Here is a 23,761-nt window from a genome sequence, read left to right as displayed (position 1 = left end):
GAAACCGTGCTGGTAATGCTGTTAAGTGTAAGTGTGGGTTTTATGCTTTATCTATTTACTTCCTTGTGCCAATACAGTACAATTGTGTGAAACTTTGTTATGAAAAGAGCTGATAAGCCTTGGCTAGGCATAGACTTATATAGAGTGCATCAGCACAGTCGGACATTACTAAGCCCCATTGTAAGCGTTCTGTTTATTCACCTCTGTGAAATATAAATAAAGAGACCCACTGACTACAATATTGACGTCCTGTGGTCTGGCAAGTTCTCTGGTTCAGCACCAGTCAGGACCTGAGGGTGCCAGACTAGAGAGGTTCTATCTGTAACAGTTTGTTCCATTGTCTTTCAAGCCTGTGTCTGAGGCTGCTTATCTAGCTCTTGTGTTGTTTTCCTGTTTGGCCTTCCTACTGCCTCCTGTGAAATTAAACAAGACGTTTTAATAATCCTCCTCAATTATACAGTAACTTTACCTTACTGACCAGGTTACTTACAATATTCACTAGTGATGGTCCTGTGGTTTTGCTCCTCCCTTTATCATTTTATGGTAAGTGTCAATGAGTGTGGGTGAATGTGTGAGCTGTGCTGGCAGACAATTGGTTTGATCTGTGTGGGTGGCAAATGAGAGGTGTGTGCTACGGTGAGGTCTGTGTATCTGGGGTTATAGTATGTGCCAACTCTGTTGTTTTGATTTGTGTCTGAGGGTGTTGTGCTGAACAGTTTGTATGGATGGCATTTGGGCTCTTGGGTCTTGTAGCCAGGTCAAGTAATCCACTATCTAACCAATCTCTCTCATACAACCAGTGAAAATGGTTCAGGCAGATTAGTTGTAGAGTAGGGTTGGAATTTAGTTGAGTTCCTTCTGATATCACAGTGGTATAGGACAGTTGGCATATATTCAAGGCTTACTATTGCTGCATTCTAAACAGATCTAAAGTCAAAACTGATGAGAACTTAACAACTGGACATCAGACTGCAAAACCCTGTGGTAATTCAACTTCATTGCTTCACACTAACTCATCAGACTTAATATGCTTCAGAATGACACACACACTGACATTTCTGGGATCTTCTTATAAAGATACCATTTTGACATATCAGAATGCTTGGATTAATTTATAGCAGTTCATCATCTCTCACACTCCCTCTCAGATGTTCCTAGTGAATTGGAATTAGCACCTGCTTTGTGCCTTCTTTTCTTTACCTGTGATCTCCTGAGTCATCAGAACAAGACAGACAAAGCCAGTGTAAATCTCGTAGATTCTGTATAAGAACATAAGAATGGCCATACTGGGTGTCAGCCGACGGTCAAGGCAGTGTGTGTGTGTATGTTTCTGAGAAAAGGTTTAACGTCTGTGTCTTTACTGCTAGGACTGGGGTCCTGTCGCAGAGGGTGGCCAGCAGGCCAACAGACGCCCTGTTATATAGGAAGAGCTTATTACACCTTAGATTTTAGCTGCTAGAACACAGGGTTCCTTCGCAGCGGGCAGCCTAGGAAAGGCTGAAAAGGTGCCCCAACGGATCTTGTCACCTGGGAGTGACACAGATCCAAACGCCCAAGCTCTCCCTATGTCTGTCCCTTTATGACCGGCTGAAGTTCTTTTAAATTGTGCTTGGTTCTATTACAGCAACTGAAGGAGTCAGGTTAAAGCTTAAACAGTTACAGGTTTATTAAAGAAGCTTATAAATCATATGGGGTATGTCTACACTACCCCGCTAGTTCGAACTAGCGGGGTAATGTATGCATACCGCACTTGCTAATGAAGCCCGGGATTTGAATTTCCCGGGCTTCATTAGCATAAGCGGGGAGCCGCCATTTTTAAATCCCCGCTGCTTCGAACCCCGTGCAGCGCGGCTACACGGGGCTCGAACTAGGTAGTTCGGACTAGGTTCCTATTCCGAACTACCGTTACTCCTCGTGAAACAATGGCTATTGCTCTATTTCTTAAATGCTAGCAAATATATATATATAGGTCTTAAAAATGATTACAGGAAAAAGTTAAAGATAGAAAATAGAAATAATGGTACCAAGTGACAGTTTACTCTTTAAAGAGCTCTAACACTATGTGTATATATATACTTAAAGGACCACATCCAGGTACAATTTTTACCCCTTTCTGTGCCTCTCGACTCTAGCGTGTCAGGCCAGGGCCGGTCTCTCAATTCCTAGGAAAGACGAATACGAGGTGGGCGTCCCCTCTGGAAACTCGAGAGATCAAACACCTAACCCGACCAGCAGATAGATGGTAGATTGACACTGAGAGAAAATGTGCTGCTGGACCCATCTATATACCCTTGGGGGCTCGTATCCTCTTTCTTATCTAAGATGCGGAATTGTACTGGTCTGTTTTGTGGCGCCAGTTCTTACAAGCAAGTTTCAAATTAATTGACACTTGCAAGAGAGAGATAACTAAATTGTGAGTACTAGACATTTTTTTACTGGGCGAGAGATTCCTCCCCCCGCGGACGGCTGTGTGTTCGAATCAATATGGGTTAAGTCAAGGACACTCCTTGGCAGCCTCTTGGTCAGCAATTGGCGTATCTCTGTTACAGCCATTCACGGTCACAGCAGCCTGGGCCTTCTGCTCTGTGTGCCCTGTATGCTCTAGGCAAGCAAAAATAGATGTTATAAGGGGGGGTTCCTGTCTGGCTACAAGGTCCCAAAGGTCCATCCAGCCCAGTACTCTGTCTGCCGACAGCGGCCAATGCCAGGTGTCCTAGAGGGAGTGAACCAAACAGGTAATGATCAAGTGATCACTCTCCTGCCATCCATCTTCACCCTTTGACAATCAGAGCCTGGGGACACCATTCCTTACCCATCCTGGCTAATAGCCATTAATGGACTTAACCTCCATGACTTTATCTAGTTCTCTTTTAAACTCTGTTATAGTCCTAGCCTTCACAACCTCCTCAGGCAAGGAGTTCCACAGGTTGATTGTGCGCTGTGTGAAGAAGAACTTCCTTTTATTTGTTTTAAACTTGCTGCCCATTAGTTTCATTTGGTGACCCCTGGTTCTTATATTATGGGAACAAGTAAATAACTCTTCCTTATTCACTTTCTCCACACCACTCATGATTTTATAGACTTCTATCATATCCCCCCTTAGCCTTCTCTTTTCCAAGCTAAAAAGTCCTAGTCTCTTTAATCTCTCCTCATATGGGATCCATTCCAAACTGCTAATCCTTTTAGTTGCCCTTCTCTGAACCTTTTCCAATGCCAGTATATCTTTTTTGAGATGAGGCGACCACATCTGTACGCAGTATTCAAGATGTGAGCGAACCATGGATTTATATAAGAGCAATAAGATATTCTCCGTCTTATTCCCTATTCCTTTTTTATTGATTCTCAGCATCGCATCATGTTTGCTATTTTGACTGCCACTGCATACTGCATGGGCGTCTTCAGAGAACTATCCATGGTGACTCCAAGATCTCTTTCCTGATTAGCTGTAGATAAATTAGCCCCCGTTATATTATATGTATAGTTCCAATGTGCATTACTTTACATTTATCATTTACCATTTTGTTGCCCAGTCACTTAGTTTGGTGAGATCTTTTTGAAATACAGGCAGTCCCCGGGTTACATGGATCCGACTTACATTGGATCCCTACTTACAAACGGGGTGAGGCAACCCTGTACTAGCTGCTTCCCCCCAGCAAACCAGGGAGACACGAAGCTAGCGCCCCTCCCCCCCCCAGCAGACCAGGGAGACGCGGAGCGGCTTTTCTCAGCAGACACCTCAGCTTGAGAATAAAGGACTGAGGGAAGTGAGGTGTGGGAGAATAAAACTGAGCGCTGGAGAAATGTTTGGCTAGAGTTTCCCCTACAATATGTACCAGTTCCGACTTACATACAAATTCAACTTAAGAACAAACCTACAGTCCCTATCTTGTACGTAACCCGGGGACTGCCTGTACTTCACAGTCTGCTTTGGTCTAAATTGCCTTGAGCAGTTTAGTATCGTCTGCAAATGTTGCCACCTCAGTGTTTACCCCTTTCTCCAGATTATTTATGAATAGGTTGAATAGGATTGGTCCTAGGACTTACCCTTGGGAACACCACTAGTTACCCCTCTCCATTCTGAAAATTTACCATTTTTTCCTACCCTTTGTTTCCTGTCTTTTAATCAGTTCTCAGTCCACGAAAGGCTCTTCCCTCTTATCCCATGACAACTTAATTTACGTAAGAGCCTTTGGTGAGGGACCTTGTTAAAACTTTCTGGAAATCTAAGTACACTATATCTACTGGATCCCCCTTGTCCACATGTTTATTGACCCCTTCAGAGAACTCTAATAGATTAGTAAGACATGATTTCCCTTTACAGAAACCATGCTGACTTTTGCCCAACAAATTATGTTCTTGTATGTGCCTGACAATTTTATTCTTTACTATCGTTTCAACTAATTTGCCCGGTCTTACCGATCTGCAATAGCCAGGATCGCCTCTATAGCCCTTTTTGAATATTGGTGTTACCTTAACTATCTTCCAGTCACTGGATACAGCAGATGATTAAAGCAGGGGTTCCCAAACTTTTTGACACGGGGACCAGTAAATCCATTCACAAACTTCTGCAGGACTGGTAACGGTCATTTGCATATTCATTAATCAAATGATGAATATTCAAATAAGTTGTTTCTGGTCCTCCCAAACCCCCCAGTGCCAGCTTTAGCAAAGCTTTTGATATGGTCACCCACAATATTCTTGCCAACAAGTTAAGGAATATGGATTGGATAAATGGACTGTAAGACAGACAGAAAGCTGGTTAGACTAGGGTTTCCCAAACTTTTTACTTTAGTTGGAACCCTTTTTTTTTCAGTACTGTTTTTTGCAGCCCCAAAATATAAACACATAAAAAACAAACTGAGGAAATACCAGACGTATAACATTTCTGGTATTTTCTCATTAGGTAAGTTTTATTGTTACTAGATGTATCGGTTTGTAGTTTCGAACTGCTTGGCTGGTAAATGTGCTCAGGCTGCATGAGTGTGTCTACCAGCCAGACAGTTCGCAACTACTCGAGGGGGTGTGTGTGGTGGGGAGGAAGAGAATAGAATCCCCGGGTCGGACTAACTCGTGCTTTGCGGGGGTGGGGGGGAAGAGGGGCAGCGCCCCGAGAGCTACATATGGCCGGGTCAGTCCCACTCCCTGCAGGCCGATTCATTCCTCCCCTCTGCTCCCCCCGCTGCGCCTCTGGCCAGCCCCACTTCCCACAACCCCCTCCCGGGCAGCCAGTTCTCCCCCGCTTCTTCTCCCAATCTCCCTTGGCCAGCCCCACTGCATCCTTGCTCCATCATCTCCCCTGGTGCCTGCTGCCCCCCAACTCTTCACCCTCCTCTGCTGTACTGACTCCTGCTCTTCTCACTGCCCTCAGCTCTCCTGCGACCTGCCCCCCTCCACCAGCCCTTCTCTCCCCGCTGTCCCCACTCCTCCAGTAGCCCCACTCTGATCATGTGAGCTACCCCTCTTCTAACACCTGTCCTGCTTCTCTCCTCTGTTGCTGGTCCCTCCCCTGCAGGTGTCTGCCCTTCTGCTTCATCCCAGAATCCCCTGGCACCTGCACCTTCCCGTAGCCCTGCACCCTCCTGGTGCCTCCCTCTTCCATTATTGCCCCTGCCCCCTTTTTCCCTGATACCCACCCCCTCACCACTCTCTGCCCCATTCCCCTCCTGCCCCTCTTTGCCCTCACACATGCCTTGCTCCATCCCCACCTTTCGCATGCCCACCTCTTCTTTCAAGCCTTCTCCCAACACCTTCCCTTCTAGCCCCCAATGCCCTTCCCCTCTCCTCTCCCAGCATCACCCTGTCCCTCTCCCACTGACACCTCTCCTCCCCTCCCCCTCTTCCTCATTGTCTGCTCTTGGCCCCCTGGCATTTGTCTCTCCTGCACCCTGTCCGTTGGTGTCTTCTCCTCCCCCCACCCAAGCCCCTTCTCCTTCCTCCTCCCCGCCCAAGCCCCTCCCCTCCCGCAAGCCCAAGCCTCTTCCCTTTCCCTCGCTGCCGCCTCCTCCTCCGTCTCCTCCTCCTCCTCTCCTCGCTGCCACCGCCCAAGCCCGTTCCCTGCCTTCTGCCTTCCACGTTGCGGGGCCAGAGGCCAAACTCGGAGGCAGCCCCGCAATCTGCCTCCGAGGAGTTTTAAAATCCCAGGCTGTGATGTCACGTCACGCCCGGGTGTCCTCCCCACCCATGTGCAACGCTGTGCATGGGCAGCAGCAGCCGGCGAGGAGGAGCCACGCACGGCAGGGACAGGCCAGGGCCCTCTCCAGGCAGAGCTGGGGGAAAGACCAACTCCACATATTGGTGGAGCAGGGCCCCCGACTCTGTAACTCGCCGGCACTTCCGGGTTCAGGGGCACGGGGCGCAATTCAACCGAATCGGCCTAACGCCGACCCTATCGGCAGGCACCAGGCACGCTGAGGCCCGGTATTTTTTTCCCGTGGCCCAGTACCGGGCTGCAGCCCATAGTTTAGGAAACGCTGATTTAAAGGCTAGGTTACAAACCATAGTTAATAGTTCCACAATTTCACATTTGAGTTCTTTCAGAACTCTTGGGTGAATGCCATCTGGTCCCGGTGACTTGTTACTGTTAAGTTTATCAGTTATTCCAAAACTTCTTCATTCTGTGATAAGTACTCAGATTTGTCACTTACAAAGGATGGGTCAGGTTTGGGAATCTCCCTAACATCCTCAGCCATGAAGCTAAGAATTCATTTAGTTTCTCCGCAATGACTTTATTGTCTTTAAGTGCCTCTTTTATATCTCAATCGTGCAGGGACTCCACTGGTTGTTTAGTAGGCTTCCTGCTTCTGATGTACTTAAACATTTTGTTATTACCTTTTGAGTTTTTGACTTGCAGTTCTTCAAACTCCTTTTTGGCTTTTCTTATTGCATTTTTACACTTGATTTGGCAGTGTTTATGCTCCTTTCTATTTACCTCACTAGGATTTGACTTCCATTTTTTAAAATATGTCTTTTTATCTCTCACTGCTTCTTTTACGTGGTTGCTAAGCCACGGTGGCTCTTTTTTAGTTCTTCTACAATGTTTTTTAACTTGGGGTGTACATTTAATTTGGGCCTCTATTATGGTGTCTTTGAGAAGTGGCCATGCAGCTTGCAGGGATTTTACTTTAGTCACGGTACCTTTTAATTTCTGTTTAACTAACCTCATTTTTGCATAGTTCCCCTTTTTGAAATTAAATGCCAGGGTGCTGGGCTGCTGAGGTGTTCTTCCCACCACAGGAATGTTAAATGTTATTATATTATGGTCACTATTTCCAGGCGGTCCTGTTATAGTTACCTCTTGGACCAGATCCTGCGCGCCACTCAGGACTAAATCGATAATTGCCTCTCCCCTTGTTGGTTCCTATGCCAGCTGCTGGCCTCAACAACACTAGAACCCAGACCCTCTTCACCTCTCCAGAGATTCTGTCCTACCCACTGCCTCTCTTTATCCCCAGATCTTCTGTTTTAGCAATAAAGAAGCATCTTTTCTCCCAGTCAAGAGACAGTTCACTGCACAGTGTGGAGAACAGTCTTTTAAATGGTAAAGACCATTTCTGCTTAGAGTCCAAGCTATTCTACCACAGTCTTGGCAAAGATCCTTTTTCAGGTGGATTCCCGTAACATGGATACTGTTCTCTGTATGGGCCAGCAGAAAGTATCCAATCCCATCATGAACCTGAGTCCCTGCAATCCTTGATGATCAAATCTAAAATCTCAAAGAGTATCTGCAGCCTTTTTTAAGATCCATTAACATCTATATCCATCTCCCACAGAGAAATAAAGACAGGCCTGTATCCTCCCATCCTCTTGTTTCTAGGAGCCTAAATGCATGACCAATGCATTTCCTCTTTGAAAGAACCTCTTTCATCCTGGGATTAAAACTCGTTCTCACCATATGGGACTTCCCCTTGAATCTATTAGGGAAGTCACTTTAGAATATCTAATGCTGAATGCAGCCTTTCTTATGACTGCTGTCTGCTCCACAAGGAGAGTTCGTCATCTTCAGTAATGCTTCTACCACCATGTTTTGCCATTCATAAAGACAGGGTGATCATAAGGTCTCACCCCTAGCTTCATGTCCAAGGTACTGTCAGACTTCCATCTCAACCAATGCACTTCCCTCCCTATATTCATTCCAAAGCCCCATTCCCACCCAAAGGAGTCTGCACACTCTAGATATTCAAAGCAGTGTTCCCTGTGAGCTGGGCAGTTGTGCAGCCACTCAGGAGAGATTCAAATGCTATCCAGGTGATTAGCAGAGCACCTGTAGCTAGATTTTTCTTTTTAATGGTGGCTTTCTTTCTCAGGGTTTTTGTTGTCTATAGGGAAAGATACTAGAGAATGCCAATTACTAGTCAAAGACATCAATAGGGGATAAAAAGATATTCAAAAATGTTAAATTTTAGTTAGAACTACTGTCCCCCAGAAATTAAAATACAGTCCTCTAGGGCCACTGCAGCATCTATGTCTTGTTTGAGCCTCATTGCTTTCATGAAGTTTTGAAACAGTAAGGCTATGTCTACACTGGCACCCTTTTCCGGAAATGCTTAAAACGGAACAGTTTTCTGTTATTAGTATTTCCGGAAAAAGCGCGTCTACATTGGCAGGATGCTTTTCCGGAAAAGCACTTTTTCCGGAAAAGCGTCCGTGCCAATGTAGACGCGCTTTTCCGCAAAAAAGCCCCGATCGTCATTTTCGCGATTGGGGCTTTTTTGCGGAAAAGAAATCTGTGCTGTCTACACTGGCCCTTTTCCGGAACAGTTTTCCGGAAAAGGACTTTTGCCCGAACAGGAGCAGCATAGTTTTTCCGGAAAAGCACTGATGATTTTACAGTAGATCGTCAGTGCTTTTCCGGAAATTCAAGGGGCCAGTGTAGACAGCTGGCAAGTTATTCCGGAAAAGCAGCTGATTTTCCGGAATAAGTGGCCAGTGTAGACACAGCCTCACAGTGAAGGTCAACATATATGGTCACACACCCCTTTGTGTATTGTCGTGCCTAATTTTGGTGTGTGGTACTATGGTTCATGCTCAGCTAAAGAAATCTTCACCCATCTTGTATTCAGAGAGCACTGCTTGCTAATCTGTCATCTTGAAGATGAAAGGAAGGTTACTCATCAACTGTTATTCTTTGAGAGTCTGCATTCAGACTTCCACACTACCTGCCCACTTTCAACTCTGTCTCAGAGTTCTGGATAAGATCAGGATTCTGTGATTTGGTGGAAGGAACTGAGTGGCTGCGTCTAGACTGGCAAGTTTTTCAGCAAAAGCAGTTGCTTTTGCGGAAAAACTTGCCAGCTGTCTACACTGGCCGCTTGAATTTCCGCAAGAACACTGACGATCTCATGTAAGATTGTCAGTGTTCTTGCGGAAATACTATGCTGCTCCCATTCGGGCAAAAGCCCTCTTGCGCAAATGCTTTTGCGCAAGAGGGCCAGTGTAGACAACACGGTATTGTTTTGCGCAAAAAAAACCCGATCGCGAAAATGGCGATCGGGGCTTTCTTGCACAAAACCGCGTCTAGATTGGCACGGACACTTTTCCACAAAAAGTGCTTTTGCGGAAAAGCATCCGTGCCAACCTAGACACTCTTTTCCGCAAATGCTTTTAACAGAAAAAAAGCATTTGCGGAAAATCATGCCGGTCTAGACGTAGCCAATGGGTCTGGAGGGTGCATTACCTTATAGAAAGTAGACAAAGATATTGCCACAACTTTACATCAGAAAGAACCCATCCCACGTGTGTGGGACTCTACAGAGATGACTCTCAAAGAACAGCTGCTGGTGAGTTACCTTTATTTGCCCTACATGACAAGAATAAACTAAAAACCAACAAATGGTCTAGTAGAACCTTATAGACTAACAAAACGTGGATGGTGGTATGAGCTTTCGTATGACCAGAGTTTAGTTAATGATTGCACAGGTCTTTGCCAGTATATTACTCTATTGAAGTATTATTAGTTAGGGTCGTGTTGCTGCTTGGAGGAGCAATGAATACTGCATACAAGAGGAGAAACAGCTCTTTCATCTCCTAGATCTACAGTCCTATATGGTGTTTAGGAGGTGGTAGAAGGGAGGTTTTCCAGGTATTCTGGGATGAGTATTTGGCAGAAAACTTTCTAGAGATAAAAACTGATTTAAAAGGAATTGAGAGATGATTACCCACATGCAGCTTTCAGGTTTTTGTTGAGGTGAAGATTTTAGCTCAGGACTACACTAGGAAATTAGGTTGGTGTTACTAGGGTATTGGATCTCACTGGTGTAAGAAATGTGCACATTTGAGTGACACAGTTAACCTGACCTAACCCCTAGTGGAGACAGCGCCAGGTTGATGGTAGAATTCTCCTTTTCACCTAACTGCTGTCTCTTAGGAAGATAGGTTACCAAAATTGATGGGAGAACCCCTCCAGTCAACTTAGGTTGCATCTTCACACAGCGTGTAGTCAACCTGTGGAACTCCTTGCCAGAGGAGGCTGTGAAGGCTAGGACTATAACAGAGTTTAAAGAGAAGCTAGATAATTTCATGGAGGTTAGGTCCATAAAAGGCTATTAGCCAGGAGATAGAAGTGATGTCCCTGGCCTCTGTTTGTCAGAGGCTGGAGAAGGATGGCAGGAGACAAATCGCTGATCATTGTCTTCGGTCCACCCCTCTCTGGGGCACCTGGTGCTGGCCACTGTTGGCAGACAGGCTACTGAGCTAGATGGACCTTTGGTCTGACCCAGTACGGCCGTTCTTATGTTCACAGAAGCACCACAATGATGCAGCTGCACCATTGCAGTGTTTTTAAGTATAGACAAGCCTTTAGTGATCTAAACATCATCTTGGCAATCCCTAGACACCCTGATGCTATTAGTTCAAGTCGAAGTAGGGCTATCTTACACCTGCATTCTTGGAGTAGATAAATAGAGCTCCATGTAGTTTGATTAGCCCATGTGTACCTTGCAAAATTATGTTGATCTAAATGATGTTAGCCTAAAGTTGCCACAGTTACTCATCACTTATGCATGTGCACATCCTCACAGGGAGTGTTTGTATTAAAGCAGAGTGCAGTGCTGCATGAGTGGATATCCCACTATGCAACTCAGATATGGCTGAAGCAAGTAATGCAGGAGTGACTGGAGCCCTTTCAAATTCTCATAACGCAGTGTTCTCTGTCCTCAGGTCAGTGGGTTCTCAAGAATTTCCCAGATTGGATGCTGTGGGATGGAGTTGATGTCGGCAGTCACAATTGTTTCTTATCATAGAAGCTTTAGATAGCGATCCTTCTAGCGCTGCAAATCTCAGCAGTGTGAGGCCACATGAGCTTGGTCCATACATAGTTTTTGTATCACGGAAAGCTCCTCATATCATGTCTGTGAGCAAATGTTTGGATTTGTTTTGTTTTGTCCTCCCCTGTTTGTTTTTGATTTCTTGGATCCTCCTTTGAACTTCACATTTGAACTGATCAAGAGAGTTCTGCTTCTGGATATTGGTTAGTTTTGCCAAAAAGCATTTCTCTTCTGGTGTGAAGGGGCTGTAATCTCAATGTTGTTGTAAAGGCAGCCCTGATAGTGGTGGGAAGAAAAGTGAATGCACTCATTGAATGCCTTATGGATGATCTATTTTAGGGCTTCCCTGTCTTCTTTGACCCTCATGTTGTCATTTCTAGGTGTGCGTATGGTCTGCTTTTTACTGATGAGTGCTTGGAAGAATGCTTCTCTTGGTGCACTAAAGATTGGAGTCTTTGGATGTTGTATTGCCGCCTGTGTGATTTTGATTGCTTTCTATGTTTTGGTGCAATCCTGATGGACATGATTGACTTCACCAGGTGGTGATCAGTCCAGCCATCAGTGGCTCCTCTCATGATACAGGTGATTTGGACATCTCTTAGATCCTGTGTTCCTACAATGACATAGTGTTGGAGGTGCCACTGTTTTGAGCGGGGGTGTTGCCAAATTATTTTGTACTTATTGCTTTGTCTGAAGATTGTGTTAGTTTAATTAAACTATTAGTTTAATCACTGTTTAATGCGTGAAATTTAATTTGTATCAAGTAGTTTCATGGTGATTAGTTAGGTCTAAAATCAAAGTTAATGTCTTTTAATAAAGTTACAGAGGAGCTAGCTGTATATCATTTGCTTGAAACACCAAGATTTTAAATGTATTTTTGTGTTGGAATTGCATGGTTGTTCTAACCCAGTTTATTATTTGGCTGTAATAACAGTTTTGCAGTTTCATTATTTCTTCATCATGTTAATCTAATTTTTCTTGCCAGGCATTATGATTTTGCTTTGTTTCCTCATTACTGACTTCAGGATATCACATTGGAAACAGTAACTGTTTGGTCATTGTGTTTTATTAGCAAATGTGGGCCAAAGGCTTTTCTTGGATCCACCTGTAGAACACTCAATGATTTGAAAAGGGCTCCTGCTTGTGTATATGAAGACAGAATTTGTCCCTTAGATCTGAGTTCAATGTACATATCTCATAAAGGATCCAATTTCAGAGTAACTGGTTAAAATGCAAGTATTTTAACTAAGTGTGGGTACTGCTGGCTTTTTCCATCACCAGTGCAGAATAGCAATTGTTTTAGGTAACCAGATAAAAAGCAATATTTATAAGATATTTTATATGTCAAAATATCATAGTTTTAAAGTAATGATGCATATAACTTTTTAAAACTAGTAATCTGAGTGTGGAACAGTTTCACCTTACTGGTGTGACAAAGATGATTCAGTATTTGACTGGACTACAGAATGTGTTCTGTAGTGAAAAAGTAAAGCATTTCATACCATGTTGATCTAGTTAGAAAGTTTATAGTCTAAGAAAATCCATGTCTTTTAAACCTCAGATGGCAGGTGTCGTAACAAACTACCAAATTTTCAAATAAACTTCAGAATTCCATGACCTCACTCTTGGTGCTGTTGAACTGCTCTATGACAGCACTATGCATCCAAGACACAGCGTCTTTTCAGGCTTCAAGAAGGACGAAGTTTACTCTGAACACTGCTCCATTCTTGCACTTCTAGTGATGGATTGTGATTATTGGTCCGTTGCACTCTTACCTTCTCCTTTGACACTACTGAGGAATACTGCAGATTGGATGGGAAGCAGCATTTATATTGAGGGAATCTCTTGCTGGGGTTGCTTGCTTTTTTTCCTTGGATTGACTACCCAGCCCATAACATGTAAAACTCCTTTTCTCATCTAGAGTTGGGCTCCCGAAACATGCTCTTTCACTGTCTCTCCGTGGGTTTGTGGAAATCAGTGGGATTCCAAGATTATCACTAATCATTGTGTTTGTGTGGCCAGAACTTGGAAATCTGAATACACAGGACAGACGAATGATGTGTAAAAGGGTACAATAGCCTCATTTTATACATAGAACTGAGTTATGCCAAAGGTCAGACAAGGAGTTTGTGGCAGGACTGGGAAGTGGATCTATATCCCCTAAGTCCCAGCCCAGTGCTTTCACTGCAGGATTATTGTTCCTTTCTGGATGGGTCTGATACACTCTGCTTCACTCGTGACCATCCCTCTTCCCCACCACCTGCTAGTGCTGAAGGAAGGACAGTACTGCCAGCCAATGAAGGGATCATCAGCTATCCTCATACCTACACTGGAAGTCACCACATGAGCTCTGGGAATACCACACAGCACCAGAGCATTTTCCCATTAAAAAAAAAAACCCTGACACCTTTTTAGGAAATTCCCCCCATCCCTCTCTCTTCCACAAGCCTCTCTCACTTTGCCCATCTTCACACTTACGCATTTCTCTCGCCAAGTCCTTCTAGCCATCTTTCTTGCATTCCCTCCCCACTTATCCCTGTACCTTATATTTACTTTCCTTCTGTCTTCATACATCCCTTCTACTCTTCCTCTCTTGCTTTGCCCCAACTCTGTTCTCCTATTCGCCTTTCTCCCAGCATCCCTCCATCCTTCCTGTATCACTGTCCCATCTGTCTTTCTTCCCTCTGCTCCTCCTGTGACTCTTACTTTTCCCCCCTTGCTCTGAATCAAGGTGCTAATCTTATGCCCTGAACCACATTCAGCGGCTTAGCTGAGCTAGTGAACTCTCCAATGGCAGCACTAGTCGCTACTGCCAGATATTAGAAGAGATTTCAAGTAGGGATGTTATAGTATAGTCAGTTAACTGATTAACCAATAAGCAAAAGCTTATAGGCTAATGCATAGACTACACACATTTCTCCTCTTCCCCCTGCCAGTTCATTTTTTAGCAGCCTGGCTCAGTCCTGGCTCGCATTGGGTCTGGGACCTATCCCCGCTACAGCTCTGCATTTAAAGTGTATGAGGAGCCTAGTGGGCAGGCAGTCTGGCTCAGTTCTGGCTTGCGCCAGGTTCGTGAGCTCAGATCCCACCTGAACAGGGGCTGCTACCACCCTGCTGCCTCTTTATCTGAGGCAACAGCATAGGGTGACAGGCAGCCAGTCCACAAGGGGAGCTAGTTTTTAAACTTGCTCCCCTCGCAGACCAGCTCCCGCCTGGCACCCTGTGCTGCTGCCTTTGATACAGTCAGTGTCAGGGGGCTCTCTGCGAGTGGAGCCGGAGCTCATTGGCTGCCGGCCCTGCTCCCAGGGACTATAGAATAGTCAACTAACCAATAAGAATTCATGAGGTTACTCAACTATTCAGTTAACCGATATTTAACACCCCTAGTTTTAAGTTTGTTGTAATGTACTCTGGGCCACCCAGCAAAGCTTCCAGCTGTGCATCTCACGGCCAAAGCTTCAGATCCAGTTTGCTTCAATCAGAAAGCACAAGAAGTCCAAAATAACCCAAGAAAGAGAAGAAAGGGCAGACGGCCAGAGGCAGAGGGTGTGACAAAGAGCTGCCTGACCTTCCCATTGCTATCCCAACTGCTGCATAACCAGCTCCGGCCAATAAAAATTCACCATTTCCAGATGTCCTCCATCTAGAAATTAGGTCTTTGAGATGTTTTTCATCTCTGATTTCTAAGTTTAAAACAAACACATGTAAGTGGTTTGGAAAATGTAGCTCTCATCTGAAAAGTGTTTTGGTACCAGTGGCTTCATGGGGCTCTAGTTTTCATGGCATCAGTAACTCACCTTTGTAGTAATTTTTGCTCCATTTACAAGAAAAATTTGTTTTTTCTAATGGTCAGTAGCCTGCCTGAAATCTGAGATATAAACTGATTCCTTTTCTTTTTGCATGTCATCCCCAGTAATAAGGATTCTGTAGCTAATTTATTCTTTCTACTGAGGCAGCATCCACAATATGGTAAGCACCATCAATGTGCATAGCTAGACACAAGACTTGTGTACGCGAGAGAAACATGCACATTTAAGCACCATTCCCTTTGCATTCACACAGGAAAGTGCTCCAAGTGATTTACTAGCACACTAGTAATCAGAGTAGAATTTGATTTTTCTGGTCTAAACACCAGGTTAGCCTGAGCTGTTTCAGTGTTAGTTTTGATGCAGAGAAGCTGATACAGTTTAACCCAGTTCTCCTATGAATGTTTCATAGTGCACTTGGAACTTTTCAAAATCTCCCAGAATGCACTGCTCTGGGGAGTGGGCCATTGCAGCTGAAATGGTTTAGGTCAGTGCTAGAATTTTTCTACTACATGAACATTTAGTTCATGGGAAGATTTGTAATTGCTACACACTCAGTGTCCGTGAGTATGTGTAGACCCTGCTGCTGTGAACTAAAAGTTTTCTAGTGCATTTCAAAGTGAGGTGAATCAAAGCACACTAGAGAACTTTTTGTGTACTGTAACAGGGTACATGTAGTACATAGCTGATTACTGAGGGGTAAATTTGCACCCCAGATTGCCACATATGAAGTCCTTAGGCTTGTCTGTACTACATACTAGGAGTATTAGCTTGCATAGACATACCCATACTAGCTCTCATGTGAGCTAACATGCTAAAAATATCAGTGTGGTGATAGCCTTGGCCACTGTGAGTACAAATCTTCCTGAATCCCATGGGTATGTACTCGTGCAGCCAGCACATTTGGCTGCTGCCTGTTCTACTGGCGCTGTCCTATTATTTGTGGTGCTGTAGCTCACATGAGAGTTAGCCTGAGTGTGTCTACACAAGCTGGGAATCACACCACTGGTGCGTAGTATAGACATAGCCTTACTGTGGACATGGGTCAAACATGCAGTGATTCTTAACCTGATGCAGCATGGCTAATGAGGACACGGAGGCAGTTCAGTACCGTCTGTTTTAATTACAACATGTTCAAATGCCTGACGTGAGCTAGGCCCAAGACCTTCACATTCCTAAGGAATTGTTGAGAAGTGAAGTTGGACAGACTCCAGTGCTACCTTCGGTAGCTAGATTGGCTCTGCCAGCTTATTGGAAGAAAAAGCAATAGAAATGCATTTTCACTAATGCCTTACCTGCATTTGGGAAATGTTCCCTAAAGTTCAATCTGTTTTTAAAACTGATTGAAATTTCATTGGCTCTGGCAGGCAGAGCCATTTTTCTACCCTGATTTTTTGAGGATTTCTCTAGTTCAAAGAATGATTCTAGCCATAGTAGCCTCACCTGTTCTGCAGGTCCAGCCATTGGTGAAAACCGTTTAACTATTCATGTAAATATCCCCACTGTAGACTAGACTGAAATCCAGCAGCTTTGGCTTGAAATATATAGAAGGCAAGTTTGTGAAAGTAAAAATATGCCATGCTGAAGTGAGATTTGTAAGGGAGTTAAAAATAGGAGTGTTTTTTTTACTCTTTTAAAGTCTGAAGAAGCAGTTGGAAAACAAACCAACTTCTCTTGTGCTTGTTCTCTTGCAGGATGTGTCTGGTGCGAATGAAGCAAGAAGGTCGAGCTGGAAAATACATGTGTCACTATATAGTTCACTCAATGTGGGAAGATGTTGAACAGCGTGGTAAGGTGATGGGGGTAAGTCATAGAATCATAGAACACTAGAACTGGAAGGGACCTCGAGAGGTCATCAAGTCCAGTCCCCTGCCCTAACGGCAGGACCCAGTACCATCTAGACCATGTATCACTCCCTGATAGATGTCTATCTAACCTGCTCTTGAATATCTCCAGATATATTCTTTCAGTCTTCCTTCATAGGTCATGTTCTCTAGACCTTTAATCATTCTTGTTGCTCTTCTCTGGACCTTCTCCAATTTCTCCACATCTTTCTTGAAATGTGGTACCCAGAACTGGACATAGTACTCCAACTGAGGCCTAATAAGCGCAGAGTAGAGCGGAAGAATGACTTCTCTTGTCTTGCTCACAACACTCCTGTTAATACATCCCAGAATCATGCAACAGCGTCACACTGTTGACTCCTATTTAGCTTGTGGTCCACTATGACCCTTAGATCCCTTTCTGCAGTACTCCTTCCTAGACAGTTGATTCCCATTCTGTATGTGTGAAACTGATTGTTCCTTCCTAAGTGGAGTATTTTGCATTTTTCCTTATTAAACTTCATCCTGTTTACCTCAGACCATTTCTCAAGTCTGTCCAGATCATTTTGAATTTTGACCCTATCCTCCAGAGCAGTTACGACCCCTCCCAGCTTGGTATCATTTGCAAACTTAATAAGCTTACTTTTTATGCCAATGTCTAAATTGTTGATGAAGATATTGAACAGAACTGGTCCCAAAAAGACTCCTACGGAACCCCACTTGTTATACCCTTCCAGCACAATTGTGAACCATTAATAACTACTCTCTGAGAACAGTTGTCCAGCCGGTTATGCACCCACCTTATAGTAGCCCCATCTAAGTTGTATTTGCCTAGTTTATTGATAAGAAGATCACGTGAGACCGTATCAATTGCCTTACTAAAGTTTAGGTATACCACGTCCACCGCTTCTCCCTCATCCACAAGACTCGTTAGCCTATCAAAGAAAGCTATCAGATTGGTTTGACATGAATTGTTCTTTACAAATCCATGCTGGCTGTTTCCTATCCCCTTATTATCTTCCAGATGTTTGCAGATGAATTTCTTAATTACTTGCTCCATTATCTTTCCTGGCCCATAAGTTAAACTGACTGGTCTGTAGTTTCCTGGGTTGTTCTTATTTCCCTTTTTATAGATGGGAACTATATTTGCCCTTTTCCAGTCTTCTGGAATCTCTCCTGTCTTCCAGGATTTTTCAAAGATGATGGCTAAAGGCTCAGATACCTCCTGTATCACTCCTTGAGTATTCTAGGATGCATTTCATCAGGCCCTGGTGACTTGCAGAGATCTAATTTTTCTAAGTGATTTTTAACTTGTTCTTTTTTTATTTTTTCTTCTAAACCTACCCCATTCCCACTAGCATTCACTGTTAGGCATTCCTTCATCATCAGACTTCTTGGTAAAGACCAAAAAAAAGAAGTCACCTCTGTCATTTCCAAGTTTCCTGTTACTGTTTACATAAGAACGACCATAGTGGGTCAGACCAAAGGTTCATCTAGCCCAGTATCCTGGCTGCCCACAGTGACCAAATACCAAATGCCCCAGAGGGAGGGATCACAACAGGCAATCCTCATGTGATCTCTCCCCTGTCACCTACCTCCAGAGAAACAGAGGCTAGGGCCACCATTCCTACCCACCCTGGCTAATAGCCATTGATGGACCTAATCTCCATGAATCTATCTAGCTCTTTTTTGAACCCTGTTAAAGTTCTAGTCTTCACTGCATTCTCTGTCAAGGAGTTTCACAGGTTGACTGTGCACTGGGTGAAGAAAATCTTCCTTTTGTTTGTTTTAAACGTGCTGCCTATTCATTTCATTTAGTGACCCCTAGTTTTTTTTATTGTTGGAATAAGTAAATAACTTTTTCTTATTCTCTTTTTCCACACCAGTGATGATTTTATAGACCTCTCTCATATTCCCCCTTAATCTCCTCTTTTCTAAGCAGAAAAGTCCAAGTCTTTTTAATCTCTCTTCATATGGGACCCGTTACAAACCCCTAATCATTTTTGTTGCCCTCAATGAGCAATGGGCCTACCCTGTCCTTGGTCTTCCTCTTGCTTCTAATGTACTTATAGAAAGTCTTCTTGTTTCCCTTTATGTCTGTAGCTAGTTTGTTTGTGTTTTGTGCCTTTGCCTTTCTAATCTTGCCCCTTGGTCTGGTGTTGACTTCCTGGATTATTTTTATGACCCAAACTGTTTAATGTTTTTGTGACCTGGCACATATTAGAACAGTGGCTGTGGGATTAAAGTGGGGCAAGATTAAAGTGGAGCAAGACTTGGTCTGCCTGATTTCAGCTGGGATTTCAGTATTCCATGCACCCAGGACAGTGGATGGGAGCAGGGAGTGAGGGCAGAGTTCCTAGATAATTCTATAACTAGCAATCTACAGATTGTATTCTCTGGATATCTGATCCTGATCTCCGAAGGGATTTTGTAAAGAAGCAAGAGCTTCAGTGGCAGTTTGGTCCCAAGTTAAGGGCTAAATGCAGGAACCACTGAGTGAGGTTCTTTGGCCTGTACTGTGCAGGTCACCCAAGGTTATCAGAGTGGTTCTTTCTCCCTTAACATCTTTGAATGCATGTGCTGCACTCCATCCCTGCACTGGCATGGGGCCTCAGAGAGTGCAGCAGCACTAGAAGACCTTCTCAAACCTTGAAGTATACTGTTCTCTGAAGGAAAGTGTGAGCGATCTTTATTTTGTTCATCAGAACTCGGGACTCCCACGTCCCGTTCCCCCCTACTGTCCATGCAGTACCCTGCAGTTTCCTGAGTCCCCCTCCTGATCCTTCATTCACTGGGCTGAGCTTAGGGTTCCGTTGTCCTCGGGACTGCTTGCTGAGACTACCCGACTCTGTCTCCCACGTCCGACTCCTCAGCCTGGTCTGTCCTGCTGACCCTCGCACGCGGGGCTCCTTCCTCTGTCTTCTCCGGGGGTTCCTGTGAAGTGAAAGGCACACGGTGGGAGCCAAACCACCCCTCACTCCCCCCCGCATTCTCCCCTCCCTTCTTATCCATCTCCTCTCCTGCTTACGTATCTCTGTCCCTCCCCTGGCATCAGCACGCTCCACTGTTTCACCTGCCGCGATGCCCTCTCCAGTTTCCGCAGGGTCCCAAAGCTTGCTCTTTCACCCTGGCTTATCTGTGCATGCGCACTTGGTCCGTGCATGTCCCTGTCCATGGCACAGCATGGCTCTGCTTCCCCGTTGTGCCCCCGCCGAGTGGCAGGGCCGGGGCTATTCCTCTCCCTAGCTCCCATTGCCAGGGTTCTACCCTCGTGCACTACTCTGGTGCAGGCGCCACAGGGTCGGTGGGGCAGTGATCCATCTCCTCCCCAGACCGCCTCCACGGTTCTGATAGTGTGGGGGTCTGCACCCCAGTCACAGGAAGGAATGTTCTTGTCTTCATAGAACTCTTAAATACTTCTCTAGGCAACAGATAGGGTGTGTCTAGACTACATGCCTCCTTCGACGGAGGCATGTAGATTAGCCAGATCGGAAGAGGGAAATGAAGCCGCGATTAAAATAATCGCGGCTTCATTTAAATTTAAATGGCTGCCCCGATCTGCCGATCAGCTGTTTGTCGGCAGATCGGGGCAGTCTGGACGCGACGCGCCGACAAAGAAGCCTTTCTTCATCGGCACAGGTAAGCCTCGTGAAACCAGGTTTACCTGTGCCGATGAAGAAAGGCTTCTTTGTCGGCGCGGCGTGTCCAGACTGCCCCGATCTGCCGACAAACAGCTGATCGGCAGATCGGGGCAGCCATTTAAATTTAAATGAAGCCGCGATTATTTTAATCGCGGCTTCATTTCCCTCTTCCGATCTGGCTAATCTACATGCCTCCGTCGAAGGAGGCATGTAGTCTAGACACACCCTTAGGGAGGCAATGATTGTTGTGACTTGTGTTGGGAAAAGAGGAAACTGGTGTTATGCTATTGCTGGGCGGGGGGAAGGCATTGTCCAGGATTAAAATAAATACAATAGAAAATCTGGAAGGGTTAATATACCAGTTAGGCCTGTATGGTCCCAGTTACTAAAGAAACTAGACTTCAAGGTCGGGTCAGCTAGGGAGCTGGATCAAGTAACGTTGAAAAGGGGGAAAATGAGAGGTAATTTTTGTCTCCTTTTTCCTACACTCCCTTGTTTCTAAATTGCATCAATTGTATTGTGAGCTCTTTGGGCAGCTCTCTGTATGTGCAGTGCTACAGCTAATGATACTGGTTGTCTCATTGTGCAATGAGTGTATCTATTGAGGTGTACACTACACTCTTCATTGCTCAGAGAGTCTGTTGAAGGGTTGATTCTGGGGGATTTCCGTTCCATCAATGACAACTGATGTTTTCGTTGCCTGAAACTTGGAGAATTCTGCTGTCCAGGTGCTTTACCAAGTTTGTAGCAGCAAGTTATACAAGGCAGCTCCCCTGTTAGATATAGTCTTTGGAAAAGATCTAAATTTAGGGGGTCATGTGTTTCTATGTCTCCTGTAAATCAGGCTATCCAATGGCCTTCAAAGAGCCTCTTTAAGACTAAAAAAGAAGTTTTAGAAATCTGTCTTGTCTAATCGTGTCCTGCAAACACTAAAATGTATTCGGTGTGGTTATTGCATGATGTCAGTACGCACAAAAGTTAAAGTTGTATATGTGTGTATAAGTTCTTTGAGTGCTTGCTCATATCCATTCACTTTGGTGTGTGAGCTCACTACATGGACAGGTGCTAGAATTTTCTATCTTGGTGGTATCTATAGGTGACTGGTTTTGGCATTCTCTGCAGTGGTGTGCTTATGCTACAGTATAAAGGACACTGCTGGCTCCCCCATCCTCAGTTTGCAGTGGTCCTGTTAGGCTTAGCAATGGCACTGAGAGTGTTCACCTAGTGCTTGTTGATGGTGGCAGCTTACCTCAGATGTCAGGGTATCCAGATTTACCCAGACCTTGTCGACTGGCTTGTGAAAGGCCACTCCAGATCAAGCACAGTGTTGCAGTGCTACAAGCCACATGCCAGGCTCTAAGCCCGTTGATAAATGAACCTCCATGACCTCAGCAAGGAGAGTCTCTGGAATGAAAGCCCTCACGTCAGGTCAGAGGAGTTGTTTTTTAAATAGAAGCTTTTAGGGGCAGGTTATGTTAAGGTCTCTTGCAGACTTCAGCACTCGAAGTGCCAGAGTGGGGAACAGCCTTGACACTTGCTTGATGCTTCTCACTATAGCACTGTTCAGCTAGTTAGCTCATCCAAAATGGACTCCCAGATCTTGTCTCTCCAGTGGTCCAGTCCTTTTCTGATTAGTCTATCATATTTTTTCTGTGATAGACTAAGGCAGTGGTTTTCAACTTATTTATTATTGTGGGCTGCATATCTCTCTCTCCCTTCCCCGCCCTGCCCCGCCCCTCCACAATGTGTCACTTAGGCTGCAAGTTGAGAACTAGTGTCCCCACAGACCTATAAGCCCAGCACTTCCGGTCCTGAGATGCCTCTACGGAGTGGAGTCAGGAGTGGAGCCCTGAGCAGAGGCTGGACAATAGGGTCCCCTGACCCCACAGGGCAGTCCCAGAACCCCAAACGCCATGGGGCCAGCCAGCCTCCATGGACCGTGGGGTGCCAAGTGGCAGCTCCAGATCCAAGCTGCACTGGACAGCCTGGCAGCCAGGTACCCAGAGCATGTCATGCAGCCTGTGATCTTTAGCACACAGCTGGGCCGCAGCTGCATGCTAATTGGGCCATGCAATGAGAACCTCTGGAGTAAGGCTATATCTACAGTACAGCTTATGTCAGCATATCTTATGTCACTAAGAGGTGTAAATAGACCACCCCCTGCGCGACATAGGTTTCACTGTCCTAAGTGCCGGTGCGAACAGCACTGTCAGTGGGTGAGCTTCTCCCACTGACAGAGCTTCTGCTATTTTTGGTTTTACTGTGGTAAGTGGGAGAGCTCTGTCCTGTCAGCATAGAGTGTCTTCAGCAGAGATGGAGCAGTGCCACAGCTCTGTTGCTGCAGGGCTATTCGTGTAGGTATGCCCCTAGGTGCACGTCATGATGTCCCTCTCCCTATGCTTTCTGAAATTAACTGATGGATGCAAATATATATAACTTGAAGATGCATTGGACAAAATACCTTATGTAACCTATCAATCTTAATGTCATAATCTGCTGGATCTAAATATATTATTTTGGTGTATGTATCACTCTTGGGTATAAAGTTAGATATATGGAGTATGGAATGCTTTATGGTTTTAAATATGCAAATGAAAGCCAGCAAGGGTGTTTCCCTCAATGTCTGGATGATCATAGAATCATAGGGTTGGCAGAGTCTTCAGGAGGTCATCAAGTCCAACCCCCTGCCCAAAGCAGGACCTACCCCAACTAAATCATCCCAGTTGGGGCTTTGTCAAGTCAGGACTTAAAAACCTCTAGGGATGGAGATTCCACCCCCTCCCTAGGTAACCCATTCCAGTTCTTCGCCACCCTCCTAGTGAAATAGTTTTTCCTAATAGCCAGCCTAGACCTCCTACACTGTAACTTGAGACCATTGCTCCTTTTTCTGCCATCCGTCACTACTGAGAACAGCCTCTCTCCATCCTCTTTGGACCCGCCCCCCCCCACCCTTTCAGGTAGTTAAAGGTTGCTATCAACCCTCCCGCCCCCAGTCTTCTCTTCTGCAGACTAAATAAACCCAAATCTCTCAGCCTCTCCTTGTAAGTCATGTGCTCCAGCCTCCTAATCATTTGATCACCTGTAAACAGCTGCTTTTGTTTTAAGTCTTAGCAGTGGTTGGTCTTAGGAAATCCTGTGACCTCCCTAACTGGTCGAGATGGAGGACTTCTTACTTCAACTCCTGTAACCCTCATTTCATGAGAGGTAAGGGAAGGAAGAGTGTTCTTTCT

The 23,761-nt window shown here is 45.0% G+C and overlaps 1 protein-coding gene across 1 annotated transcript in view; it reads left to right on the top strand.

Moving 5' to 3' along the window:
- Positions 1–23,761, top strand: part of UQCC1 (ubiquinol-cytochrome c reductase complex assembly factor 1) — a 112,306-nt gene that overhangs the window by 36,019 nt on the left and 52,526 nt on the right. The window contains exon 7 of the mRNA XM_075901448.2: positions 16,762–16,870. Within this exon, the coding sequence (XP_075757563.2) occupies positions 16,762–16,870 (109 nt within the window). The remainder of the gene's footprint in view (positions 1–16,761; positions 16,871–23,761) is intronic.

This window comes from Pelodiscus sinensis, chromosome 17, assembly GCF_052426305.1.
Source record: "Pelodiscus sinensis isolate ZL-2025 chromosome 17, ASM5242630v1, whole genome shotgun sequence".
Lineage (NCBI taxonomy): Eukaryota > Metazoa > Chordata > Testudines > Trionychidae > Pelodiscus > Pelodiscus sinensis.
Note: the sequence above shows the minus strand (reverse complement) of the source record. Positions and strands in the feature narration are given on the sequence as shown.